Here is a 24,462-nt window from a genome sequence, read left to right as displayed (position 1 = left end):
CACTCTTTTACAGGCACTGTTTAATGTTTTCATAAAGATGAACCGAAAAGTGAAGAATCTGTGTTATATTGTAAAGAAAGAATTGAAAATTTAAAAATCAAATTTTTTTTACTAGGTGAATAACTAGGATGGTAGACAAAAAATCAAGGGCTCTATCTATACCATACTGTTTGTTCTTCAATGCAAACATTTGCTTCCCTAGTCTTACCCAACATGCAGATGATCACAACTGATGTTTCATAACCCACAAAGACAGATAAATAAATAACCACATTTACAGGCACTTAACACCAACACAATCTGACACACATCACTACTCAATATATTTGATGGAAGATAAAACTATTAACAGCTATATTTTAAATGTTTTCCATGAAAGAAAAGTTCTCATACACATTCATTCCAGTGTCTGGTGAGTGCCTGTATAATGCCACAGATGTGAGCCAATAACATGCTTATGAAAACTCGCTTCTAATAGGCCCACTTCCTAATGGAATCCGAAGAACAGCGTTTCATTCACTAAATTTTGACAATTAATGCATGTCTTGTAAAATCCAAACAATTAGGACGCACCCCTAAGGAATGGGGCCCTCACCTGCTGTATATGCAGAAGCCGTAGTCATGGTCTTCCTCAAGGGGGTGACTGTAGCTGCTTTTTCAGCTTCCAGCTCAGCCACTGTCTTCGGCTTCACTGGGGCACCTTGAGGAATATTTTTCGGGGTGGGAGCAGGGAAAATCACTTTGCCATCCTAATAGAAATCAGAAAAACAATGTTAAAAAGTCAATCCAGCACTTCAAAAACACAGAAGATAGCGACAGTGCTAGGGAAAAACAACTGTTCTTTGAAATATAATTTTTCTGGGGTGCCTGGGTGGTTCAGTCGGCTAAGTGTCCGACTTCAGCTCAGGTCATGATCTTGTGGTCCATGGGTTTGAGCCCCACGAAGGGCTCTGTGCTGACAGCTCAGAGCCTGGAGCCTGCTTCAGATTCTGTGTCCTTCTCTCTGGCCCTCCCCCTGCTCATGCTCTGTCTCTCTCAAAAATAAATAAACATTTTAAAAACTTAAATATAATTTTTCTTTTAAAAATTTTTTTTTAGAGAGAAAGAGAACACAAGCGCACATGTGAGCCAGGGAGGGGAAGCGGGGAGGAAAGAGAGAATCCCAAGCAGGCTCCATACCCAACAGGCAGCCCAACACAGGCCTCCATCCTGCATCCCTGGGACCACAACCTGAGCCCAAATCAAGAGTCAGATGCCCAACCACCTGAACCAGCCAGGTGCCCCTAAAAATTTTATTTTAAGTAATTTCTATACACAACACATACATTTGTAATGAAAATGCAGGAAGGAACAGGTCTCTTACCTTCATCACTACAGTTCCTCTAATGACATGACCCATGGTACCAAAGTCAAAGTCGTCTTTCACTTCAAAATAAAAGTTATCTTTGTCAGGGCTGATGGCCTTCAGGAGCTTAGTGATGTTGTTGGAATAGAGGGTGCTGGCCTGAGTGGCCATTCGGCTGGGAAGGTCTGTGTAGCCGATGTGAGTAACTCCCTACGTGAACAAAAATATAGTCTGAAAGATCTAATCCGGTCTGTTCATCTTCCTGCAAAGACAATTCTCAGTCATAGCCAAGGCTAAACTGTGAAATTATGGACTTTATAAATATACACACATCTCGCAAACAGAGTATATTTCAAAAGGAGCTTTAAATGTACCTATTTTTAATTTAAAAAATTTTCAGGCCTCAGTTTCTCTGAACACTTATAGGCATAACCACTCTCTTGCAAATCACTGTGGTGAGCCATGGGACACTGTCCACAGACAGAAGCAGCTGCTTCCTGTACCTTATGAACGTAAAGTTCTCCTGGCTTCGTGGTTTCAAAGTTTCCACCAGCCTCAGCAGCTAAATCCACAACAACTGAACCTTCCTTCATTGACTCAATCATTTCTTTACTAAATAAGACTGGAGCTTTTTTACCTAATAAAATAGAAAGAAAACAGAACAAATTATATTATGTTTTTTTAAACTCTATTTTCTAATTATTACAGTAGTCTCTGAAGACTCAAAAATTTAACATCTGAAATTTTAACTCTTTCAAGAGACCCCAAAAGTCTACACACAGGCAGCACTGGTCCTCCTAAGGAAGAAATATGGTTAGTACAGACTGCAAAGCTGATATGCTGGAGGGAGCCGTGTGACTCTTCCCCAGTGATTTACATCCAGCACCGCTCATGAAGACATAACCATTTGCCTGGGTTTTTTTTTTTAATGCATAATAATAAGCTATTAAGGAAACTGTACACCTGAAGTAGACAATCCATAAAGATCACAAAAGTCAAGGGGGAATACTCACCAGCAATTTATGAATTACAAAATATAATATTTCCAAACATCTTAACAAATCTCACCAGATTTTCCAACATGTTAAATTAATCTACCTTCGGTTAACACAGGATAACTTCAAGGAGAGACAGGGAAACGCCATGAAATGAAAACAAAAGGAATTCCCAACCTGGGATTGGGACTGGGAATCACACATACACTTTTATTCCCTCCCCCCAACACTATTGTTCTGCCTCTGATGAGCCAAGCCCTATACCTGGTGCTCAGCATATAATGATAAACAGAAAAGATCCCTGTTCTTCTGGAACACTCTAGTTGAGATAGTTCACATTTTTAAATTCATTCACTAACTCTTACATAGAAGATAAAGCACCAAACTAACATATTAGTATGTTCAAATGGGGGTCCACACTGTCAGTATATTACCGTGTTCAAGTTTCATAAAATAAAAATACCTAAGCAAAAAGACAAAGGAAATGAACTTGTGAGATTGGTAGTAGGAAAGTAAAGAGTTAATAGCCTCATTATCTTTATCTTCTCCTCTTTCAGTAAGTTTTCAACTCTGTGTTTACAGAATTTTAGTAAAAGGACTATCAATTTTATAAATGGAAATTAATTTCAAATGAAATTTGCATTATAATAATCTGTTTTTCAATCTGCTTGATTGGAACACATGTGGCTTAAAAAAAGAAAAATTAAAAAATGGGGGAAAAAGTTGTAAAAATACAAATGGATATTTATATAGTACTTCCCTCTTCCTCAATACCAACTTTATACTTCCAAGTTATAAAGTCCAAATTCTAAGCCTCCTGTTACTGAAGACCTTCCTCCCAGAGTCTATAATCACTCCTTCTCACATCCCTCATTGCCACCGCACTGGACCTTCGGCTCCAGCCACACAGGGCTAGCTGCCACACGGTCTGTTGTATAATCTTTTGAGTCTCCAAGAAAGAGCAAGAATAAGAGATATTTTCCCCAAAGACAATACTCTGACGTCCTGGTGGTTTCATCATTTCTCAAAATTCTCTGGAAATAATACTCTCCCCACTACAGTCCAACAAAGGCTTGAATATTTAAACTTTACCCAAACATAACAATTTGGGGATGCAAACCACATACATCTGAGGACTTTCCCTACCACCTCCCCCCAAAATAAAGGTTATGATGCGAAGCTCTGCAGTGATTTGAAGCTACAGATCCACATAAACTGGCAAATTTAAAGCACGAATGTGTGCTTTCTAAGTATTTACGATCATCCCCCCTCCTCTTCTCTAGTCCAGAGCCTGTCTTCCATTAACCAGCCTTTTCCTCACACATTACCTGTACCCTCCAGTCTCAGGTTGATGTGCCTTAAACTGCAATTTGGATCCAGAGCCACCCCCTTTGACTTCTAACTGCACTAACTATATAGCCATCGACTTCACACATTTGATTTGGCATCTAATTATTTCTTCCTACCTTAAAAATTCTGGATTCCTTCCTTCTTAAGGATCAATTCCTGGACTATAACCCTACTGACTTTACAAGACCTCAAGTTGCCAAAAACATTCAGATTCCCTAGAAAACATCCAATATATTACCTATGTGTCTTTGATTTTACTCACTCAAGCTTCACAAAACAATTATTCAGTGGCTGATACAACTTTAATACACACACACACACACACACTTGAATCTTGACAAAAATAATATTCTGTCCATATTGTCACTCTGAAATTCAATCACTTTTGAAAGGACAGGATATTCTTTCACATAACTTATTTAGTGTATAGTCAAATAAATAGAGGATGAGTTAAAATTTAAGTCACAGAGGAATATTTAAGACACATTAAATTATTGTAAGTAAAAAGCACACAGCTAAATAGTATGTATAGACTACTGCCATTTGGTATAAAAATTCACAAATACATTTATGAGGGATTCATATATATTTATATACACACATATATTAAAAAAATACTACATATCCTATATAGTTTCTAATAAATTCTTTATAGTATAACATTTAGCCATACCAGGATATCTTTGAATGCTAAGAACATTTTCTTCTTTGTGCTTTTCCTTATCTCCTAAATTTTCCATAAGAGCTAGTTTTAATTTGGGCACCTGGGTGGCTTGGTCGGTTAAGTGTCCAACTCTTGAACTGGTTTCAGATCATGATCTTATGGTTAGTGAGTTTGAGCCCCACACTGGGATCTGTGCTGACGGCATGGAGCCTGCCTGGGATTCTCTCTTCCTTCTCTCTGTTCCTCCCCTGTTCATGCGCGCTCTCTCTCACTCTCTCTCTCTTTCTCTCAAAATAAATAAATAAACCTAAAAAAATTTAAGAGCTAGTTTTAATTTTATAATTTAAAATCAATAAAGGCTACAGGGAATACAATGATGAATAGAACAGTACAGCTGGCTTTTAAGCATTCACATGTGGATTAATTTTTTTTAATTCTGAAAAGTGTAGAAATGAAAATTGAAAACAGAAGGGAAAAAAATAGAGCCAAAAGAGGAGCAGGGCAATACATAAAAGTTCCAAATGAGCAAATCCTCAAAAGAATAGTTCAAGAGGAAGAAAGACTGAGAAGGAAATTTCAAAATACTATTTACCCTGATGGCCTCCTAGGGTAAAAACGTAATACATGATAATGTGGCATCACAAAACAGAAGGAACAAAAAGAATAAGATGATTAGTTAGGTATGGGGGGTTGTGAATCTACTATCAGACTTCAAACTAAACTCTATAGATCAGAATGAATTATAAGAAAATCAACCCTTGGGGAGCCTGGCTGGCTCAGTAGAAAGAGCATATGACTTTTGATCTTAGGGTCATAAGTTTGAGCCCTACCCTGGGTATAGAGATCATTCAAAATAAATGAAATTTTTAAAAAAGAGAATTAACCCATTAAGGAAAAGAGAAAAAAGAAAGCCTTGGTGAATCTCTCTCTAGTTTTTGGATTAAAAAGTATTTTCTTTGGTGCCTTGGTGACTCAGTCAGTTAAATATCGGACTCTTGACATTGGCCCAGGTCAAAATCTTGCAGATCGTGGGATCAAGCCCCACATCAGGCTCCCCTACTCATAGCACATAGCCTGCTTGAGATTCTTTCTCTCCCTCTGCCCCTCCCCTGCCTCCGTGCATGTGCTTGCTCATGTTCTCTCTCTTTCTCTCTCTGTCTCTCTCTCTCAAAATAAAGAAGTAAACTTAAAAAAAAATTTCTTAAAGCAATGGGGAGAACATCAATAGTTTTAAATATGAAAAAAATGTATATATTATGGTCCTCAAAAACAAATATGACAAAATATATATTAAAAAGTTCAGAGAAATTTAAATAAAAACAAAACACTAAGGTCCTAATAAATGAACAACAAACACAAATGCTCAATTCTAAGAGAAATAGTAACAACTAAATTTTTTTTAAATGTTCACCCTCTGAGCACCTGGGTGGCTTAGTTGAGTGATCGATTTGTGGTTTCAGCTTAGGACACAATCTCACCATTTGTGAGTTCGAGCTCCACTTGGGTTTAGCGCTGACAGTGTGGACCCTGCTTGGAATTCTCTCTCTCTCCTCACTTTCTGCCCTTCTCTATTCACATGCTCTCTCTCTCTCACACTTTCTCTCTCAAAATAAATAAATAAACTTTAAAAAAAAGTTCACCCTCATAGCAAATCAAAGAAATACGAGTTACAAAAAGTGAGATACCTTTTTTTCCGCCTCTCAAACTGAAAGAGTCAAAAAATCTTAATAATGAGGGCACTTGGCTGGCTCACTAAGTTGAGCATGCAACTCAGGATCTTGGGGTTGTAAGTTCAAGTCCCACATTGGGTGTAAAGATTACTTAAAAATAAAATCTTAAAAAAAAAAAGTCATTTTTGTTGAAATGAAACAAGTAACAAGATGTTCTATTTATGAGATTATGGGCTGCACAAGTTTCAGGAAAGCATAGTTTACAAACATGTATCAAATGGCCAAAAATGTTGATATCTACTTGTCCAGTAACTCTACTTCTAAGATTTGACTAATCCTGGGAAAATAAATGAAAATACACACATTGGAATGACAAAGAAAAAAGGTTAGAGCATTATTTTTAATTGGCAAGAACTGGAATTAAATGAAAAGCCCAACTTTTGGGGAACTATTAAACAAAATATGGTACATTCAAACAAGAAAATTCTACAAAACCACTAAAATATATTTACAAAGATTTCTTAATGACTCATCATATTATATCAAGGTGATAATTTATGATATAGTATTATATGTAGAAAATGAGAAAGAGACTGTATCCTTATCTAACATGATAAAAATGCAAGGTAAAAGGATGAAAGGAAATGGTAAAATGTTAATAGTATTTTTCCACAAAGTAGAGAGATGATGGGTGGTCTTTATTTTCTACTTTGTACTGCATTTCCAAAAGTCACATACTATTTTTATAAAAAACAATAAAGTACTCCTGCATAATCACAACCAGTTTCTTCTTTAAGTTGAAGACATAGGTTCAGAGTTGTACTAGAAAATTAAAATAACTTAAAAATGCCAGCAGACCAATCTATTTACTTACCAACTGAAAGGCTTCACTCAACATTCTGTGCTGTCCCTGGTACAGCAAATGAAGCTATGCAGTTGGGACAGCCTTTCAAAGAGTGCTTCTAACACACTTACAAAGTGAGTCAGAGACTAAGGATGGATAACAAACGGGAAGATTTTTACAATATAAAACATAGAGAATATATCCAATGTTTAATACAAATCCTACAAATATAAAGAGATGTCCGATACATCCCAGAGAGTCTGGTATAGATTTTAGATATAAGAATAAAAGGTGAAGTGATCAGATGTTTCAAGACATAACTGTAGAAGATGTCAGAAGAATTAATAAAAGAAGACAGGGGCACCTGGGTGGTTCAGTCAGTTAAGCATCTGACTCTTGATTTTGGCTCAGGTCATGATCTCACAATTAATGGGTTCGAGTCCTTCATTAGGCTCTGTGCTGACAGTGAGGAGCCTGCTTGGGATTCTCTCCCCGACTCTCAGACCCTACCCCACTCTTGCTGTCTCTTGCTCTTTCAAAATAAACAAACTTGAAAAACAAAAAGGGCAAATAAGAGTTATGCTTGGTTTTTTTTGTTTTGTTTTTTGTTTTTTAGGCAAGCACAATTGGGGTTTCCCCTTTTGATTGCTCATTTCTTTTAATTTTGTAATTTTATCTGCCAAAGAGGAGATACACAAATAAACCAAAATTTTTACACTTTCTCAAACCACTTTCCCCCAAAACAACAACAAAAATCAATATGATAGAAAAAATCCACAAGAGAATTTTTTAGAATGTATTTTGTAGCACAATGCATGCTGTGGGTGAAAGATTTGGCATGATGTACAATGTCATGAAATATTTCTTGGTGCCTTCTGGTTCTTGAACATTAAGTTCCCTGGTAAGATTCCTCGGGAGGCTCCCTCGCAGCTGGGAATCTATACTGCAGCCAAGACAATGGTAGGACACCATGCACTCGCAGTCATCATTCAAATATGCATTCATTTAATCACTCAACTAATATTTGGTGCTTGCCTTGTGCAGGCTGGATAGGAAGGAAAATTTTCCTTACAGTTCTGAAGACTACTATTTTAGGACTGAAAGAAGCTATATTCAGAGGTCAGTAAACTGTTTTATTATTCAAAATAGCTGAGGTATTTAATAAAGCAGTTATCTAAAAATCTGTAGTTTCCCAATTGGTTGGCCATTATTTAGGGTGAGTAGGGACAGCATAGATGAGTGTAAGGTATCCTTGAATTTCTGTGTACACCAAGAATTGACAAACATGCCTCACATGCACACTGATTCTAGATGTATGCATGTATGGCCGTGATCCACACAAATTCATTCTTAAATATGATTGAATTCATAGTTCAAGAATTCATAGAATACTTTCCATACTCATGTATTTTCTCATTAAACAAATAATAAGATGAAGTTTTAAAAGTATTAAAGCTAGAAACTTCTAGAAGAAATTTCTAAAAACAGCTTTACGGGCACCTGGCTGGCTCAGTCACAAGATCATGAGTTTGGGTCACATGCTGGGTATAGAGATTACTTTTTAAAAAAAGGAAAAAAATAGCTTTAACAACTATGGCTACACAGCAAAAGAATCAGCGCTAATTTCACAAGAGTGATTTAACTTAAACTAAATACCAATGGGTAAAGATTTACCAGCAAGTTTTATAACATATTATACTTCATTAAATGAATCAGGCCTAACATAATCATCTGAAATCAAAAAATTCTCAGAGTCTACCTTACTAGGAAAAGAATTAAGCCCTCAGACAACTTTAACCACACCAAAACAACAACAACAACAACAAAAAACCCAAAACAAAATGAAACAAAAAACCATTAAGAGGAAACCACTAAAAATATTAAGAACAACAAGACACCAAAATGAAATGGGTTTACCACAAAACTTTATAATGATTCCAAAGAGTATTTAGCATTATTTACTGGGATTATTCCATAGCATGTAGTCAGATGGGGAAATTTCTAACTTCCTGGACTCCTGGCCGGTAAGGTGTCAAATTAGACAGGCTCAAGAAAAACCTTCTGCCTTTAACAAGATCACAGTATATTCAACAATATAGTAGCAAAGAGATTAAAAATAGAAATTATAGGGGCACCTGGGTGGCTCAGTCAGTTAAGCATCTGACTCTTGATTTCAGCTCAAGTCATGATCTCTCAGTTCTGAGCTCAAGCCCCACGTTGGGCTCCATGCTGACAATGCAGAGCCTGCTTGGGACTCTCTCTCTCTCTCTCTGTCCCTCCCCCACTTGCATGCAATCGCACACTCTTTCTCTCAAAATAAATAAATAAGCTTTAAAAAATATATAAATTATAGAATACATTTATCCAAACCAAAATAGATTTCTCATGAACAAGTACTAAGAAAACAAGGATAATTATTAATAGAATGCAATACTATCCTCTGACTCAGTGAAAAATACAGATGTAAAGACATTCTGAACTACAGCATTTATGCATAAAGAAATACCATTATAAGAGAACACAATTTTGCACTGAGCATTGTTGTTTACCCAGCACCTATTTCCTCCTCTTGTCACTACTCTGATTGCCATTTTCTCCACACGGTCCATAAACTTCAGCAGAAATAACCTCAGAAACCACTCCAGATGCAGGCTGGCCTAAGGATAATCTCATCATGTTATTAGTTACCAGTTCAGAAATCCAGATGTAAGCCAAGGGGCATCTCATTGCCCTGCCTCCACGAATTGGTTCAGGAATGAGCACAAACTCAGTTAAGGCCAATAAGAGCAAGGGAAAGTTTACTAAGGGCTTCTGAGAAAGACGTTTCCTTGCTCTTCAAGAGGGAGCCTGACTTGTCTTCCAGATGTCCTATGGTGCAGACTAGAGGCTCCACAATGCTGCTGACTTCTTCTACTGAGGATGAGGACAACTCACAGAGCAGAGTAAAATGGCAGACTACAGGGAGCACAGCCAAAGTGCTCCTGATGTCAGCACACCTATCCACACTTACAAGTGGATGTTCCTCAGATACACAACCCAAGAAATCTTTATTTAAAGCAGACTGTGTTGGAATTTTTGCTTCTGGCAGCCAAAGGTTTGCCAATTGATACACACCAAAGGTTTGCTAATTGATACACACCAAATTTTGGAGTTTCAAAATAACAGATGGCGTTAAAGCACTCAGTCTTAAGCTATAAAAATGTTGCAGACAAGGACAAAAAATTTCTTATACATACATATGTATATACATATACATATATATATATACATATACATATACACACATATATATGTGTGTGTATATATATATACATATACATATACACATATATATGTGTGTGTATATATATATACATATACATATACCTTTGAGAAAAACAGATAAATGATTATCCTTGCCACAAGAAGTGGCAATAAACTGCTGAATGATCCACTGAACTAATGGGTCTGTGATTTTTAAAAATTTTTAGGTTTATTTATTTATGTATCTATGTAGGTATTTTTTTTATTTATTTATTTATTTATTTATTTATTTATTTATTTATTTTTGAGCAAGAGAGAGCAAGAGAGCAAGAGAGAGTGCACAAGTTGGGTAAGGGCAGAGAGAGGAAGACACAGAATCTGAAGCAGGCTCCAGGCTCTGAGCTGTCAACACAGAACCTGATGCAGGGCTCGAACCCATGAACCCTGAGATCATGACCTAAGCCAAAGAGGGACACTTAACCAACTGAGCCACCCAGGTGCCCCTGGGTCTGTGATTTAGGCAGCCCCATGGTGCAGACAGCAACATACTGATTTAATCCCTTCATCTATGTTATCACCAGCTAGGCTATAGACAGCTATGTCCATGAAAAGAGATTCTAACCCAAGCAGAATGCTTTGTGAGTTCTATCCAAGAAAAATTTTCTCTGCACAATTAATTATTTGTGTAAGGAACTAGAGATAGAGAGAAAGTCAGGCCAGCAAAACCTTGGCTTTTACAAACTCAATACTATGAGATATTTCTAAATGTAATACTTACGAAATAGGATTAGTCAACAGCATATTTTAGCAAATTGGAGAAATCCCTAAAGATCTGTTTGAAGAAAAAAACCTAAAAACAAGTTTTACCTAATAATTAAAGAACATTTATAAAAAAAATTTTAAGGATCATCTTAATAATTTACCTCTCATAGCTACAAAACTTTGTGTAATAAAAATCATAATTAGTCAAGATGTTACCATGGTTATATAAATGATGGGAATTATTAAAACACTAAAGCAGTCTACCAAACTTAAACAGTAAGACAAACAGGAAATGTATAATATTTTTATTTAAATTATAACATTCTTTGTGTTCCCTCCAATGCATGTTTAGCATTTTGCTACCAAAATGCCTTGAAAATTGAAAAAATGAATATTTATTACACAAGATTCTTTGTAAAAATAGAAATAATCCTGGTTATTTCCCATGTATTCAACTTAGGTCAAAATGAGATTAATTGACAAAAATAGCTTAATGAAATGCATTTCTTCAGAAAATTCAGTCTTTCAGGGACCGTCTTAGGCATTCCATATAATCCTTGAGAATGTCTAGGCTTTCTATGGACAAAGTCAGTAAGTTCTCAGTCCTGAGTACCATGGGCAAGACCAGGCATCACCCATGGCAGGAAAGAGAATGATGCTAATGCTCTCTATGCCAGGCCCTGAGCCTTACATGATGCTAATGCTCTCTATGCCAGGCCATGAGCCCAACCCTGCAGTTTTTTCTTCATCTATTCAAAAATCAGCTCTGGTAAATAAAAATGTTTACCCCCTTCTCAGAGACGAGGAATCTGAGGTTCAGAGAGACACATCAGCTCTTCAGCAGAGAAACTGGAATTTGAATCTACCCTATCTGGCTCTAAATCTAAGATCTGATGCCCAGTGAATATATTAAACATAAGCAGATAAAATTACAAAGTAAGAAAAAGGAAATGGCTATTAGCTGTTCATCAAAATCCATGTTTGTTATGGGCTGAACTATGTCCACAGAAAATGTATATGTTGAAGCCCTAACCCCTACTACCTTAAAATATGAAGATATTGGGAGATTGGGCCTTTGAAGAACAGTGATTAAGTTAAAATGAGGCCATTACGTTGGGTCCTAATCCAGTCTGACTGATATCCTTAAAATAAGAAGTGTGGATTAAAAAAAGAGATACCAGGACCATGGGAAGACAGAGCAGGAAGAGGATCATCTACAAGCCAGAGAGAGAGGCCTCAGAAGAAACCAAACCTGCCCACACCTTGACCTGGGGCCTCCAGTCTCTAGAACTATGAGAAAATAAATTTCTTTTGTTTAATCTGGGATTTTGTTAAGGCAGCCTTAGCAAACTAATGCAACGTTCTATTATTCCTGGGCGCAAGGCTAGACGATTCCCAGCTTCCTTCACAGTTAGATTTGGCCATGCGACTAAGTCTTAGCAAAAGAAATGTGAGCAAGAGTGGTATGTGCCATTTCTAGGCATCCCATGAGCATTCCTCTACGTCCCTTTCCCTCTGACTGGCTAGAGGGGAGACACAGTGCCTACAGGGATCTTCAGAGCCTCACCATGATGATGGTGACACTGTCATACCTGAATCCCCAGATGACCACGTGAAGCAGAGATGCCCACCAACGTGTCAACCACCCATTAGTGTTCACTGAGCAAGAAGTAAATCTCTGTAATGTCTGAGCTTTTGCGTTGATTTGTTATAGCAGCTGGCACACCCTAACTAACACGGAGGCACAAGAAAGTAAGGTAACGTGGAAAGAAGGAAACACAGAAACACAGAAACTGCCTAGTACTAGGCAGTACTAGCTGTTTAGCAGTAACCCCATGGGGTGCTGCTTCCCCAGAGGTGGCCTCAGCCTCCCAATCCTTTTCAACTCAAGGACTGCCAGGAAGGGGAACACAACTTCCAATCTTACTACATATGTTTGGAGAAATAACAGACCAAACCAGAATATAATTCTGTGCCATAAATTTTCCTAATGAACATTTGTTAAATTTGGGCCAATAACTCACTAAGTGTGCTCAAACACACTCTAAGAAATCATGACTGATAAATGGGAATGGGACACTCCCTGGTCCTGGCATCTTCCTCTTGATGACAAGTTGCCCTGTCCGTGTTGAAAGCTACCTAGAGGTGTGTAGACAGCCTGTGGTTACCAACCCTTGATGTTGCAACATTTAAGTGTTTCTCTCTGTCCTTCAAAATTCTGAAAACAAATGAAACTTTGTAGAAGTAATATTACAAATTCCATAAAGTCATACAATACATTTGAGGACGGGAGGGAGACAGATGAATCAGTTTAGTCAGTAAAAAAACACGATAAATAATTCAAGAAAAGTGAGAAATGACTGATCTATGTAAGTTTTGTCCTGTAAGATCATCATGCTTACAGAGAAGGAAAAGAACACTCTGAACAATAAACCTTTACGTTAGGCAAAAACTTTGTAGAGTCGTCAAAGCCATGTGATCTTTGTGGAATTTCACCCATGGCAAGTATTATCACTGTATCAGTTATTCTCCTGCCTGAAAGAACAAGTGTGAACATTACTGTGAAAAATTATTCTTTTGTACTGTATTTCTGCTCTTTGTGAAAGATAGATCTCAAAAAGACAAAAGTAATGTCAGATGGAGAACCAATGATGATTTTCCAATGAGACTGCAAAATCTCTCCAGTTTGGAGTGATATGCCTAAGGCACCACACCCCCATTGCAAATTCTCCAGAGTCATGTAAAATTACCACAAGTGTCCTTTGAGGGGTATATTCTACAGACCCCATCTAGTGTAGATAAGAAGTACTGTTACCATAATCTGGATTGTGCCTAAAAAGGGGTCCAAGCATATACAGCCTGAGATATTATAATTTATAATCAAGCAATGACTATTTTCCTTCCTGGCTGGGAGATACTTTCTAACTCCAGGGCAGACTTTCCACTACTTCCTAAGTCTATTTCTGGAAAGGCCTAGCTCACCACCTCAAATCGCAAACCTGGCAAGCGCCCTAGTTTTGGAAGTTTAAGAAAGTGAGGTTCCCAGTCTTAGGTTAGCCTCTGCAGTATTCCCATCCAAACATGAGCCAACAGAGTGTTTTCTCTCATTCCTTGGATAGCACTGGAAAAGTAAAAGGCTGTACCAACAAAGACCTAAGGAAGGCATCCAGGATTATTAGCTCAGTATCTTCTGTTGTACCCCAGCAGCACACAGGTCCCTGTGGTAGGCACCCGCCACCGGACCCCAGCTGTACACAGGGCCCTGTGGTAGGCACCCGCCACCGGACCCCAGCTGTACACAGGGCCCTGTGGTAGGCACCCGCCACCGGACCCCAGCAGCACACAGGGCCCTGTGGTAGGCACCCGCCACCGGACCCCAGCTGTACACAGGGCCCTGTGGTAGGCACCCACTATGACAGAAAGAAGCCCAACATGTGCTGCATGGGGCCACTAAGGGGCAATGAGACTGGAAACTACAGGGCATAGGTGGCACAGAGTGCTAGGAGTGCAGAAAGAAGAGTGCTTATGGATGAGTAGGAGAGAGCAGAAACTGGGGGGGGAAATGGTAACTGGGTTAAGCAGGATTTCAAATGGCAGGGATAACATTCCAAAGAGAAGGAACAATATATGCAAAGGCCTATTTGAAAAGATAATAGCAGCCAGCATGACTGAAATTAGGCCCAGGGAGTAAGAAATAGGTCTAACATGAGGCCCAAAGGCTAAATGAGAACTAGAAACTAAAAGGCAACAAATACCTTACCAAGGGACATGAACTTGAAGGCATGGTGGGTGGGGCTTGTAAGTCAATCCTGATCACTCCAGTGCCTTTGTCCAATCACGCTGGGAACCCCAGTGGTCCAAGTCATTACCGTCATTACTAAACAAAAACCCAGGCTCTCAGTAGCTATAGTTCAATTACAAAATAAGGTCAAGGCCTGAGAAGAGGGTAAAAAGAACAGGAAAGCTGAAAGAGCTTACGATGTTACAATTTTTTTTAGTGAGGCACTCATCAGGAAGATTTTCAGTGAAGAAGGTTGTTTCTGTCAGAGAAGATTTAGCATGGGTACCACAGAACTCCTCATTCTTACTGGAACTTAGGTGAAATATGCCTAACAGGTATTGCTAAATCACTATGATTCCTCCTCACCCCGCCCCACCCCTCCCTAACTTACCCATCAAATTTGCAACCTGATTCAGTCTGTTCCTGATGAAATATTCCAAGTCTATGGAAAGTCTCTCTAAAAGGGGGCCAGAACTATAAAGATGCTGAAAAATCTCCTGGGTCTCAAAAAGTTTAGCAGAAAAGATTATGAGCACAGCTTGAACATGACCAAAGGGTGGGGCTGCTTCCTCTTTAACAGGAGCCCCAAAGGGCAAAAAGCTGGACAGGAAAGCATATGAGCTTTCCCTCATGTGCACAGCACCACAAAACGGGACCGTCAGCCCTATCCTAAAACAACCTGCGTCAAAGGACACTCAAGGACACTCCTTTAACCCTTCATCCAACCCAGTCTAGGGACTCGAGATGATGATACAAGGCAGCATAATAATTAGTGAGCTACAGAAACATTTCATTCCACACCCAATCTACATAAATACATCGTTGTTCTTTCAAGCCCCTGGACTTGGAGGAATGAAAATTTACCAACTCCCTGAGGTTGCTACCTGAAGCTAGCTACCTGCCCAGGTGCCCCTCTGGGAGTTCTAATCCATGTCAGGTCTTAAGGGCAGCCTCCAAGGCACCCGGGTCCTAGCGATCTCAGCTTGGAGGACTTCTGACATTTGACTTAATCCCCCTCTGGATCCACTCAAACCTAAGAATAGCTTCTGTTCCAAGAGTCTTTCATGAGCTCGACACACCATCAGGTGACCCATGCAATGTCTCAGGATATAAACCAGTAAACATTCAATGCCAAGGACAGTGTTTCAAAGGGTGTTATGCCTGAATAGGCTCTTTTCATCTTTTTGTTTTAAATGTTCATGCTTTATGCTTTCAGGACTCAATTCCCCAAAGAATAAGAAAGATCTTTAGAAAGATCATCTTCTTCCTTGTAATATTATTGTCTTTTTTTTTTTTTTTTTTTTTTTGGTTTTCAAAAAAAGAAAGAAAACAGAAAGAACAGCCCCCTGAATAGCGGCTCTGGGTCAGTCTACTGGTCAAGGACTTTGTCTAAATTAAATGTGCTCTGAGCAGATCACGGCTTCAGAAAAGGTGGAAAACAGTAAAGGCTCAGTGGAACAGATTAACAAAACATCTTTAACAAGTCTTCTTTAAGACTATCACACAATTTGACTGTTTACTAAAGTAGACTTACTATTGGGAACTAGTGGGGAAAAAAAGATATTGGGGAAGGGTAGACCCTAAAAGTCAGTATGTGTTTTACACAAGAAATCTTGAGTTGTATTGCTTACTTTGGGCTTTATAATCAGTAATTAACTCTATATACTATGTCCAAAGTATCCTGTGTCCAATGACAGAATGACTTGACTAAAACTAGCTTCATGTCCGCATCATGTACTCCAGAAGAAAGTGTTTTAGCACCCTCTACTGGCCACTTGTTATATCTAGTCCGTTCATAACTCCTCTCCACTGTGCAGCTAACTTGCAAAGGTCAGATGGTGGCTACAGTAAAGGCCACTCCATCTCTCCTTCAAAGCCACCCATGCAACAGCTGGGCCAGAAGCCACTGCCACAGAAGAAAAGAACAAAATCCTTAAATGCCCTCCTGCCACTGCTTGCTCGTGAGTCCTATCGTAGCTGGCAGATTTCACAAATACCACCCTGAGCCCCTGGCTTGCCTGACCTGCCTCCACCTCCAGTGACTGACCCAGCCTCACTTGTACACTCACAGATATCACCAGCCTGTCCATTCGCTTCATCTAGCCAGCTCTAGTGGGATGCTGTTTGTCTTAAGTGACCAGCTTACCTATCTGATATCACTCAGGTAAACAGGACAGAAAGAAGAGCTTGAGAGACATATTTTCCCCCACAAGCTCATAGATATGATGTCAATCAACTTCCTGCCTTTGCTTGTACATTACTCAGACTGGGGAGTCAGGGGAAGATGCCAGAAGAAAATTTCTCCCTTCCTATGGCTTCAGGACAAAGCAACTTCTAATGTTCCACAGTCCCCCAGAGAAAGCAAGTCTCCTTCAGTGAGATCTGACACAAGTAACCATTAACCCTGTAAACTCTCATCATCTGGCCCACTTCCTTTCAGAAAGGAAAATATTAGAGTCGGCATGGTATTCAGAAGGAAAGGAAGAAAAGAACATAAAACGTAGGATGTTTCTTCGCTCATAAAACTTGCTAGATTAAGCTACTCTTTACTGATTAATAAGAGCTTACTGATTTGGCATCAATCATCTATTGAGTGAAGAACACTTTTTGGAAGAGGATGTGTTAAAGGACTGAAAAGTAATTCCTGCCATCAAAGAGCTTACAATTTGGTTGCAAAGACCAAACATGCCAAAGGAAATAATTAAAAAGTGATAAAGTGTCATATCCTTTAGTAAAAAAATATATACCGGAAATTGCACAAATACACACACACACATACACACACACACACACACACACACACAAAGTCCCCTTCTCTTTCTCTCTCATGCATGGAAAAATGATTAAAATATTAATAACAGTCATCTCTGGTGAAATTTTAGGTCTGTACTTTCGTTCTTCATAGTTTTCCGTCCTGTTGGAATGCCCTACAATAAGAACGTAGTATCTTAATAAAGAGAACAGAAATAAATTAAACACCAATTTATCAAGGGTGTAAATAGGAAATTACTTAAAAATAGAATTTTGTACGTAGAATATGATCTATGAACACAGCTGGATAAAAATACATGGGAAAAAAGACTGAATGAAAACATATCACATTATCAACGATCATTTTTCTCTATGGGCTACAGTGACTTCTGTCTTTTCTGCCTTTCATATGCTTTCTCAATTCCTAGAAAGCAAATCAATTTTTACTTAAAGAAATTCAAGTATTAAACCACTCTCACCCTCATTTCCAAATATCATCAGTAAAAGTGCTTTGCTGAAGACCCGGGGGTAATGACCTACCCGGAATAAGGGCTGTGCTGATAAGGATATCCACCTCCCTGCACTGTTGAGCGAAGAGCTTCATCTCAGCTTCGATGAACTCTTTGGACATCTCTTTTGCATATCCTCCTTGTCCCTCACCAGATTCCTTCAAGTCCACCTCCAAGGGCTCAGCACCAAGAGACTTGAACTGCTCCAAAGCTGCAGCTCTGGGGATTATTGAAGGGAAAGCAGTGGTTATTTCAGGCCCTTAAAGAAATCAAGATCATTATTTACACATATATATTTGGGGGTTGGGTTTTTTTTTTTTAAGAAATTCCAGTTAGCTAACATACAGTGTAATATCAGCTGCAGGTGTATAATACAGTGATTCAACATTTCCATAGAACACCCTGTGCTCATCACAAAAAGTGCACTTCCTAATCCCCATTACCCATTTCACCCATCCCCCTGCCCACCTCCCCTCTGGTAACCATCAGTTTGTTTTCCTTAGTTAACAGCCTGTTTCTTGGTTTGCCCCTCCCTCTCTCTCTTTTTTCCCTTCACTTGTTTTGTTTCTTAAATTCCACATAGGAGTAAAATCATATGGTATTTGTCTTTCTCTGACTTCTTTCATTTAGCTTAATACAGCTCCATCCATATTGTTGCAAATGGCAAGATTTCATTCGTTTTATGGCTGAATAATATTCCATTGTACACATATACCAGATCTTCTTTATCCATTCATTAGTCAGAGGGCACTTGGGCTGTTTCCATAATTTGGCTATTGTGAATAATGCTGTTATAAACATCAGGTGCATGTATCCCTTTGAATTAGTCTTTTTATATTCTCTGAGTAAACACCTAGTCATGCAATTGCTGGATCATAGGGTAGTTCTATTTTTAACTTTTTGAGGAACCTCCGTACTCTTCCAGAGTGGCTGCACCAGTTTGCATTCCCACCAACTGTGTAAGAGGGTTCCTTTTTCTTCACATCCTTGCCAACACCCATTGCTTCTTGTGCTGTTGGTTTTAGCCATTCTGACAGATGTAAGGTGGTATCTCATTATAGTTTTGATTTGTGTTTCCCTGTATTTCTCAATGCTGTTGAGCCTCTTTTCATGTGTCTGTTGGCCATCTGCATGTCTTCTTTGGAAAAATGTCTGTTCATGTCTTTTGCTCAGTCTTTAACTGGATTATTTGGTTTTGGGTGTTGAGTTTTAAGAATGAACTGTTTATCTTCAAAACGAGATTTTCTTTTGATATATCTGACTGGACTATTTCAATTATTTCCGGGAGCACATATCACTTCTATAACTTTGTTTCTGGAAAAATAAAAATTATAGGGAATTCCAACTTCTACTTAGTTCAGTTACAAAAGGAATTTCACTACTGATAACTCCAATAATCAATTATGTTTCTTGGGTCTCCACTGTCAATGATGACGTGAGTTCTGACCTACGTTAAGATTTGACTTCATCCCAATCACTCAGGTTGAGATCTGCATTCGTAAATGTTCTGTCCTATGGGGACTTTTCTCACATAATGGACTCTAAGAAATATTTTAACAAAGTGATTTTTGTTCCCAGTCTTTACTAAATTGTGTTTGAAAAAAGCAATCTATAAATGGTATATGTTAAAATGTGAACAGCCAACACATTTAAATTATACAAAAATACATGCAGTTTAAAAAAATAAACTCTAGCCATGCACTGTGTACTGGTTGGAAAACCAGAGCCAATGAAGATCTCAGCTCTGCAGTGGAAAGTATGTTTAACTTACCAATCCCTATCTCACTAGAGTGAATCCCCTAATGACAGCGACCCCTTCTAAGAACCTCTGAATTACAATCTCCAGGGGACAGGCCAGAAGCTATATTTGTAGCAAGAGCTGCAGGTAATTCTGGCCATTAGGAAAGTTTGGCAAACTGTGGCCTGAGGCCATTAGTCCCAAGCAACTGTCATGGTCAGAGAGGGGACACAAAGGGTAGGACATGACTGAGCAAGAGGTTCTCACCCTTTCTGCTGGCTTGAACAAGGAAGCTTGTAGTCCAGATTGCCCGGGGAGGCCAACTTGTGACATAGGGAAATTGGCCAAAGCTAAGTAAGGACAGCCGAGAGGACAGAAAGAACCCGGTCCTGGACAGCACCAATGAGCTGCTGACTCGAGTGTGAAAATGGGACTCCTTCCCATGGATTTTCATTTAAAAGAGCTAATATCTTTACTTAAGAGTTTAAGCCAGTTTAAGTTGGTGTTTTCTATCCCTTACAGCCAAAGGGATATTGCTGTTTACAAAGTTTTAGAAATATCTACAAGTTTCAATGAAATAAGATGAATTTACAGTGACATACATATATGTGTGTTTGAGTGATCACAATTTCATTCAAAGGGTACCTGCATAAATATCTATAAGAAATTATACCAAAAGAGGGGCGCCTGGGTGGCTTAGTCGGTTAAGCGTCCGACTTTCGCTTAGGTCATGATCTCGCGGTTCGTGGGTTCGAGCCCCGCGTCGGGCTCTGTGCTGACTGCCAGCTCAGAGCCTGGAGCCTGTTTCAGTCTGTGACTCCCTCTCTCTCTGACCCTCCCCTGCTCACGCTGTCTCTCTCTCTCCTAGAAATAAATAAAAAAATAAAAAATAAAAAAAATAAAAAAAAAAAGAAATTATACCAAAAGAAATCATTAGCAATTGTGTCTAGCTGATAGAATTATACAAGGTATATTTATTTTCTTCTTTATATTTCTCTGCATTTTTCAATAATGGACATGTATAATCAAAAACATAAATGCTATTTTAGAATCTTTGTGATCAAAATAATTATCACTTAAAATTATTATAAGGTATCAAAATGTAAGACATGAATATTTTTTACCCCAAAATTTCAGTTCTAGGAATTTATCCTAAGGAAATAATGAGATATCTCTAAATACGTATGTTCTTACATATACATATATACAGTATTGTGTATACATAGTGAAAATGTCCATTATAGAGGACTAATTAGTCACTCTACTTCCACACAGTGGAATCCTATGCAGCCATTAAATATGTTTATGGGTAAGTAAAGATCTTCACAATCAACTGTTAATTAAAAACAAAGCCAGTTAAAATAGTACTATTAGTAAAATTACATTTTAAAAAATATTTTTCAATATTTATTTATTTCTGGGAGAAAGAGACAGAGACAGAGCATGAGCAGGGGAGGGGCAGAAAGCAAGGGAGACACATAATCCAAAGCAGGCTCCAGGCTTCAAGCTATCAGCACAGAGCATGATGCAGGGATTAAACTCATGAACTACAAGATCATGACCTGAGCTGAAGTCAGACACCCAACCGAATGAACCACCCAGGCGCTAGTCTATGTCTGGAGACAGAGAATCTTAAGCAGGCTCCATACCTAGTGCAGAGCCAGCAGGGCTTGATCTCACAGCCTTGAGATCATGACCTGAGCCAAAAACAAGAATCAGACGCTTAACTAATTGAGCCACCCAGGTGCCCTGAGTGTTTGTAAAGAAAAATTAAACAAAGCACATAGCACAATGCCTGGAAGAGAGTAAGCATTAGTACAGGTGTCTGAAAACTATAGCTCCTGACCTGCTAATTACTTCTGTAAATAAAGCTTTATTGGAACACACACAGACATAAAAAAGAGGAAAAAGTAGAGCTATTATATTTCTAAACTTTGCAACACAGGCATTAGGTAGGATACTTACTATTGTTACCAGAGGAATCTCTTAGTTATTGTTTGAAAAAGTTTAAAAATTATACTCCTTTAGGGGCCCCTGGATGGCTCAGTCGGTTGAGTATCCGACTTCGGCTCGGGTCATGATCTCGCAGTACATGAGTTCAAGCCCTGTGTTGGGCTCTGTGCTGCCAGCTTGGAACCTGGAACCTGCTTTGGATTCTGTGTCTCCCTCTCTCTTTGTTCCTCCCCCACTAGCTCTCTGTCTCTCTCTTCCTCTCAAAAATAAATAAACATTAAAATTTTTTAAAAAATCATGCTTTAGTATTACTGGGCAATGAGTTGTCCTTAAGTTTTTAGGATGTTTATCTGAAGATATATACTATTCAGTCTTCCAACAAGAATTTATAATCAAGTGTATTTTCTAATACGTTTGAATTTCATATTTATGATACCAACCCATAGTCTCAAAATAGTGACTGAGGTATATATAATCTTTAGAAAAGCATTATATCAGTTCAGCCACATCTTTATTCATTGTGTACTTGAGCTATCCTAGTAAACAGTAAATAAAAATGGAATTAAGGAACAGCTATCCTCTAGCTATCAGATCTGTAAACTATCTAAACCAATGACATCAAAGTACAGAGTAAGTTCTCTGCAGCTGACCCAACACCAAGTTTCAAATCATCTCTAAGCCAAATACACACATTTCCACATTAACGCTGCTGTCGCTACACTGAAAACTTGCACAACCTCCTTTCTCCAGGTTTGGATGTCTTCAAAAATTCACATCAGCCAACATTAAAAATTAAAAGCACAAATGATATGCTTAACTCTGCCTTGCATCCTGGTTACACCAGAAATGCCTTTTCTCATTTCAGCAGGACAGCTTTTTATCAGTACATCACTTCTGTAAACTCCAGGTAATCACTGTAAATCATATTCCGTGGAACGTTCCTTAATCCAGAAGTCACATTCTTTCCAACTCTGAATGGTTCCAATTTTTTTTGATCATTCCATATTCAAGCTTGGCAGCAATATTATTCCTCTACTGATCTCAGCTGATAATGAGTAACAATGGGTTTCAACCTCAAAATAGAATTCATACACAAAAATGACATCAATTCTCAATAAGCATTTAATAAAATCCAGTATCTAATATCTTCTGAAATGAAGAACAATTTTAATCAAACTTTTCTTTAAAGAATTCGATAAAAAGCTGATATGTCTGCTTTAAAGTACTATGCAATGAACACAATTGAGTACTTTCACCGAGGGGCTCTACTATTGCCCAATCAGGTTTATTTGCTTCTATCCATAAAATGCAAAGCATACCTCTCACTCCCCTGCTCTCAGTCTCCTATGCTGACTTTTTTCTAAAGTAAACCCTATGCCCCATGTGGGGCTCAAACTCATGACCCCAAGATCAAGAGTCATATGCTCTACTGACTGAGCCAGCCAGGTGCCCCCAAAATATCTCCTATGCCACTCTCTTCAAACTCACAGACACCTTGGTTCATGGCTTTCCTGACTTGGAAACATATTCTGGACAGAAATAGGACACGGCAGAGCAACAAATTACAAACTCAAGATGGGAATAACTATGGTCCAACTGCTAATCCACATAAAGAAACAATATACAAAACTGAATACGAGTCGTTTGTTTTCAATTCTTCTGCTTTTTAAATTATTTCAGTTGTACTGAGTCTGGGTCTTTAAATTTTTTTTCCCCACTAGGTAATATTTTTCCACTTTGAATTAACTTTGAAGAAGTAGAAACATTTTTCAATGTAAAGAGCTTGTAAAGCAGTTTTCAATGCACAACTTTCATTTATAAATTCTAAAGAAAGAATAATATCCACCTGACACAAAATGTTTTTACCTTAACAGCCATCACTTGTAGAGCACATACCTCGTGTCAAATCCCCGAACAATAGCACCCATCGACTTTGCTGCACCTGCAGAAGCCAGCCCAGCAACACCACCACCGACTATCAGAATCTAAGGGAAAAGACAGAACAGTATTTTTTTTTTAATGCTTATTCATTTTTGAAAGAGAGAGAAACAGGGTGCGAGTGGGGGAGGGGCAGAGAGAGAGGGAGACACAGAAACTGAAGCAGGCTCCGGGCTCTGAGCTGTCAGCACAGAGCCCGACATGGGGCTTGAACCCACGAACTGTGAGATCATGACTTGAGCCAAAGTTGGACGCTTAACTGGCTCAGCCATCCAGGTGCCCTGTATGTTTTAAATAAAGTTCATTATCAACTGGTTATAAAAAATCATCAGCTAATAATTATCAGCTCCTGGTACACAGCACCCAATTATACACCAGCTGGTGCCGGCAGTGGCAATCAGCCCTCAATAAATATACTGAGTAGATAGACAACGTTTTATCTGAACCACCACTGTTTTTAAAAATTTATCAAGGGAACAACTTCTGGCAAAGGCCCACAACCTTCACTCAAAAGCCTGACAACGAGCATCTCAGTGTGGAAGCCAGATACAGCACACTGGGGATTACACATGTTAAAGATTAACAGGTCTTGAGACGCCTGACTGGCTCAGTCAGTCAAGCGTCGGACTCTTGATTCTGGCTCAGGTCATGATCCCAGAGTCATGGCATCAAGCCCTGTGTCTGGCTCCACACTGAGCACAAAGCCTAAGATTCTCTCTCTCCGTCTGCACTTCTTTTTTCTGCTTGCACATATGCTCTCTCTCCCTCTCTAAAATAAACAAGAAATTTTTTTAATAAAGTGATCTTTAAAGAAAAAGAGATTAACAGATCTTCCTCAGTGTGTAAAAGCTATCTATACTGAAATAATCTCTCAGCACAGCATTCTAGCTGTCTCTCCTCTCACAAATTTTAAGTTCCT

The 24,462-nt window shown here is 38.6% G+C and overlaps 1 protein-coding gene across 6 annotated transcripts in view; it reads right to left on the bottom strand.

Annotated features, from left to right (window-relative positions):
* NNT (nicotinamide nucleotide transhydrogenase) overlaps positions 1-24,462 on the bottom strand; it is a 94,788-nt gene that overhangs the window by 48,139 nt on the left and 22,187 nt on the right. For all 6 annotated transcript variants that reach the window (XM_039234158.1, XM_039234160.1, XM_039234157.1 and 3 more), the window contains exons 6-10: positions 23,502-23,590; positions 17,946-18,133; positions 1,849-1,982; positions 1,364-1,555; positions 596-749 (exon numbers count right to left, since the gene is read on the bottom strand). In XM_039234158.1, the coding sequence (XP_039090089.1) occupies positions 596-749; positions 1,364-1,555; positions 1,849-1,982; positions 17,946-18,133; positions 23,502-23,590 (757 nt within the window). The remainder of the gene's footprint in view (positions 1-595; positions 750-1,363; positions 1,556-1,848; positions 1,983-17,945; positions 18,134-23,501; positions 23,591-24,462) is intronic.

Source organism: Hyaena hyaena, unplaced genomic scaffold (genome assembly GCF_003009895.1).
Source record: "Hyaena hyaena isolate Hyena2069 unplaced genomic scaffold, ASM300989v1 scaffold_83, whole genome shotgun sequence".
Taxonomy (NCBI): Eukaryota; Metazoa; Chordata; class Mammalia; order Carnivora; family Hyaenidae; genus Hyaena; species Hyaena hyaena.
Note: the sequence above shows the minus strand (reverse complement) of the source record. Positions and strands in the feature narration are given on the sequence as shown.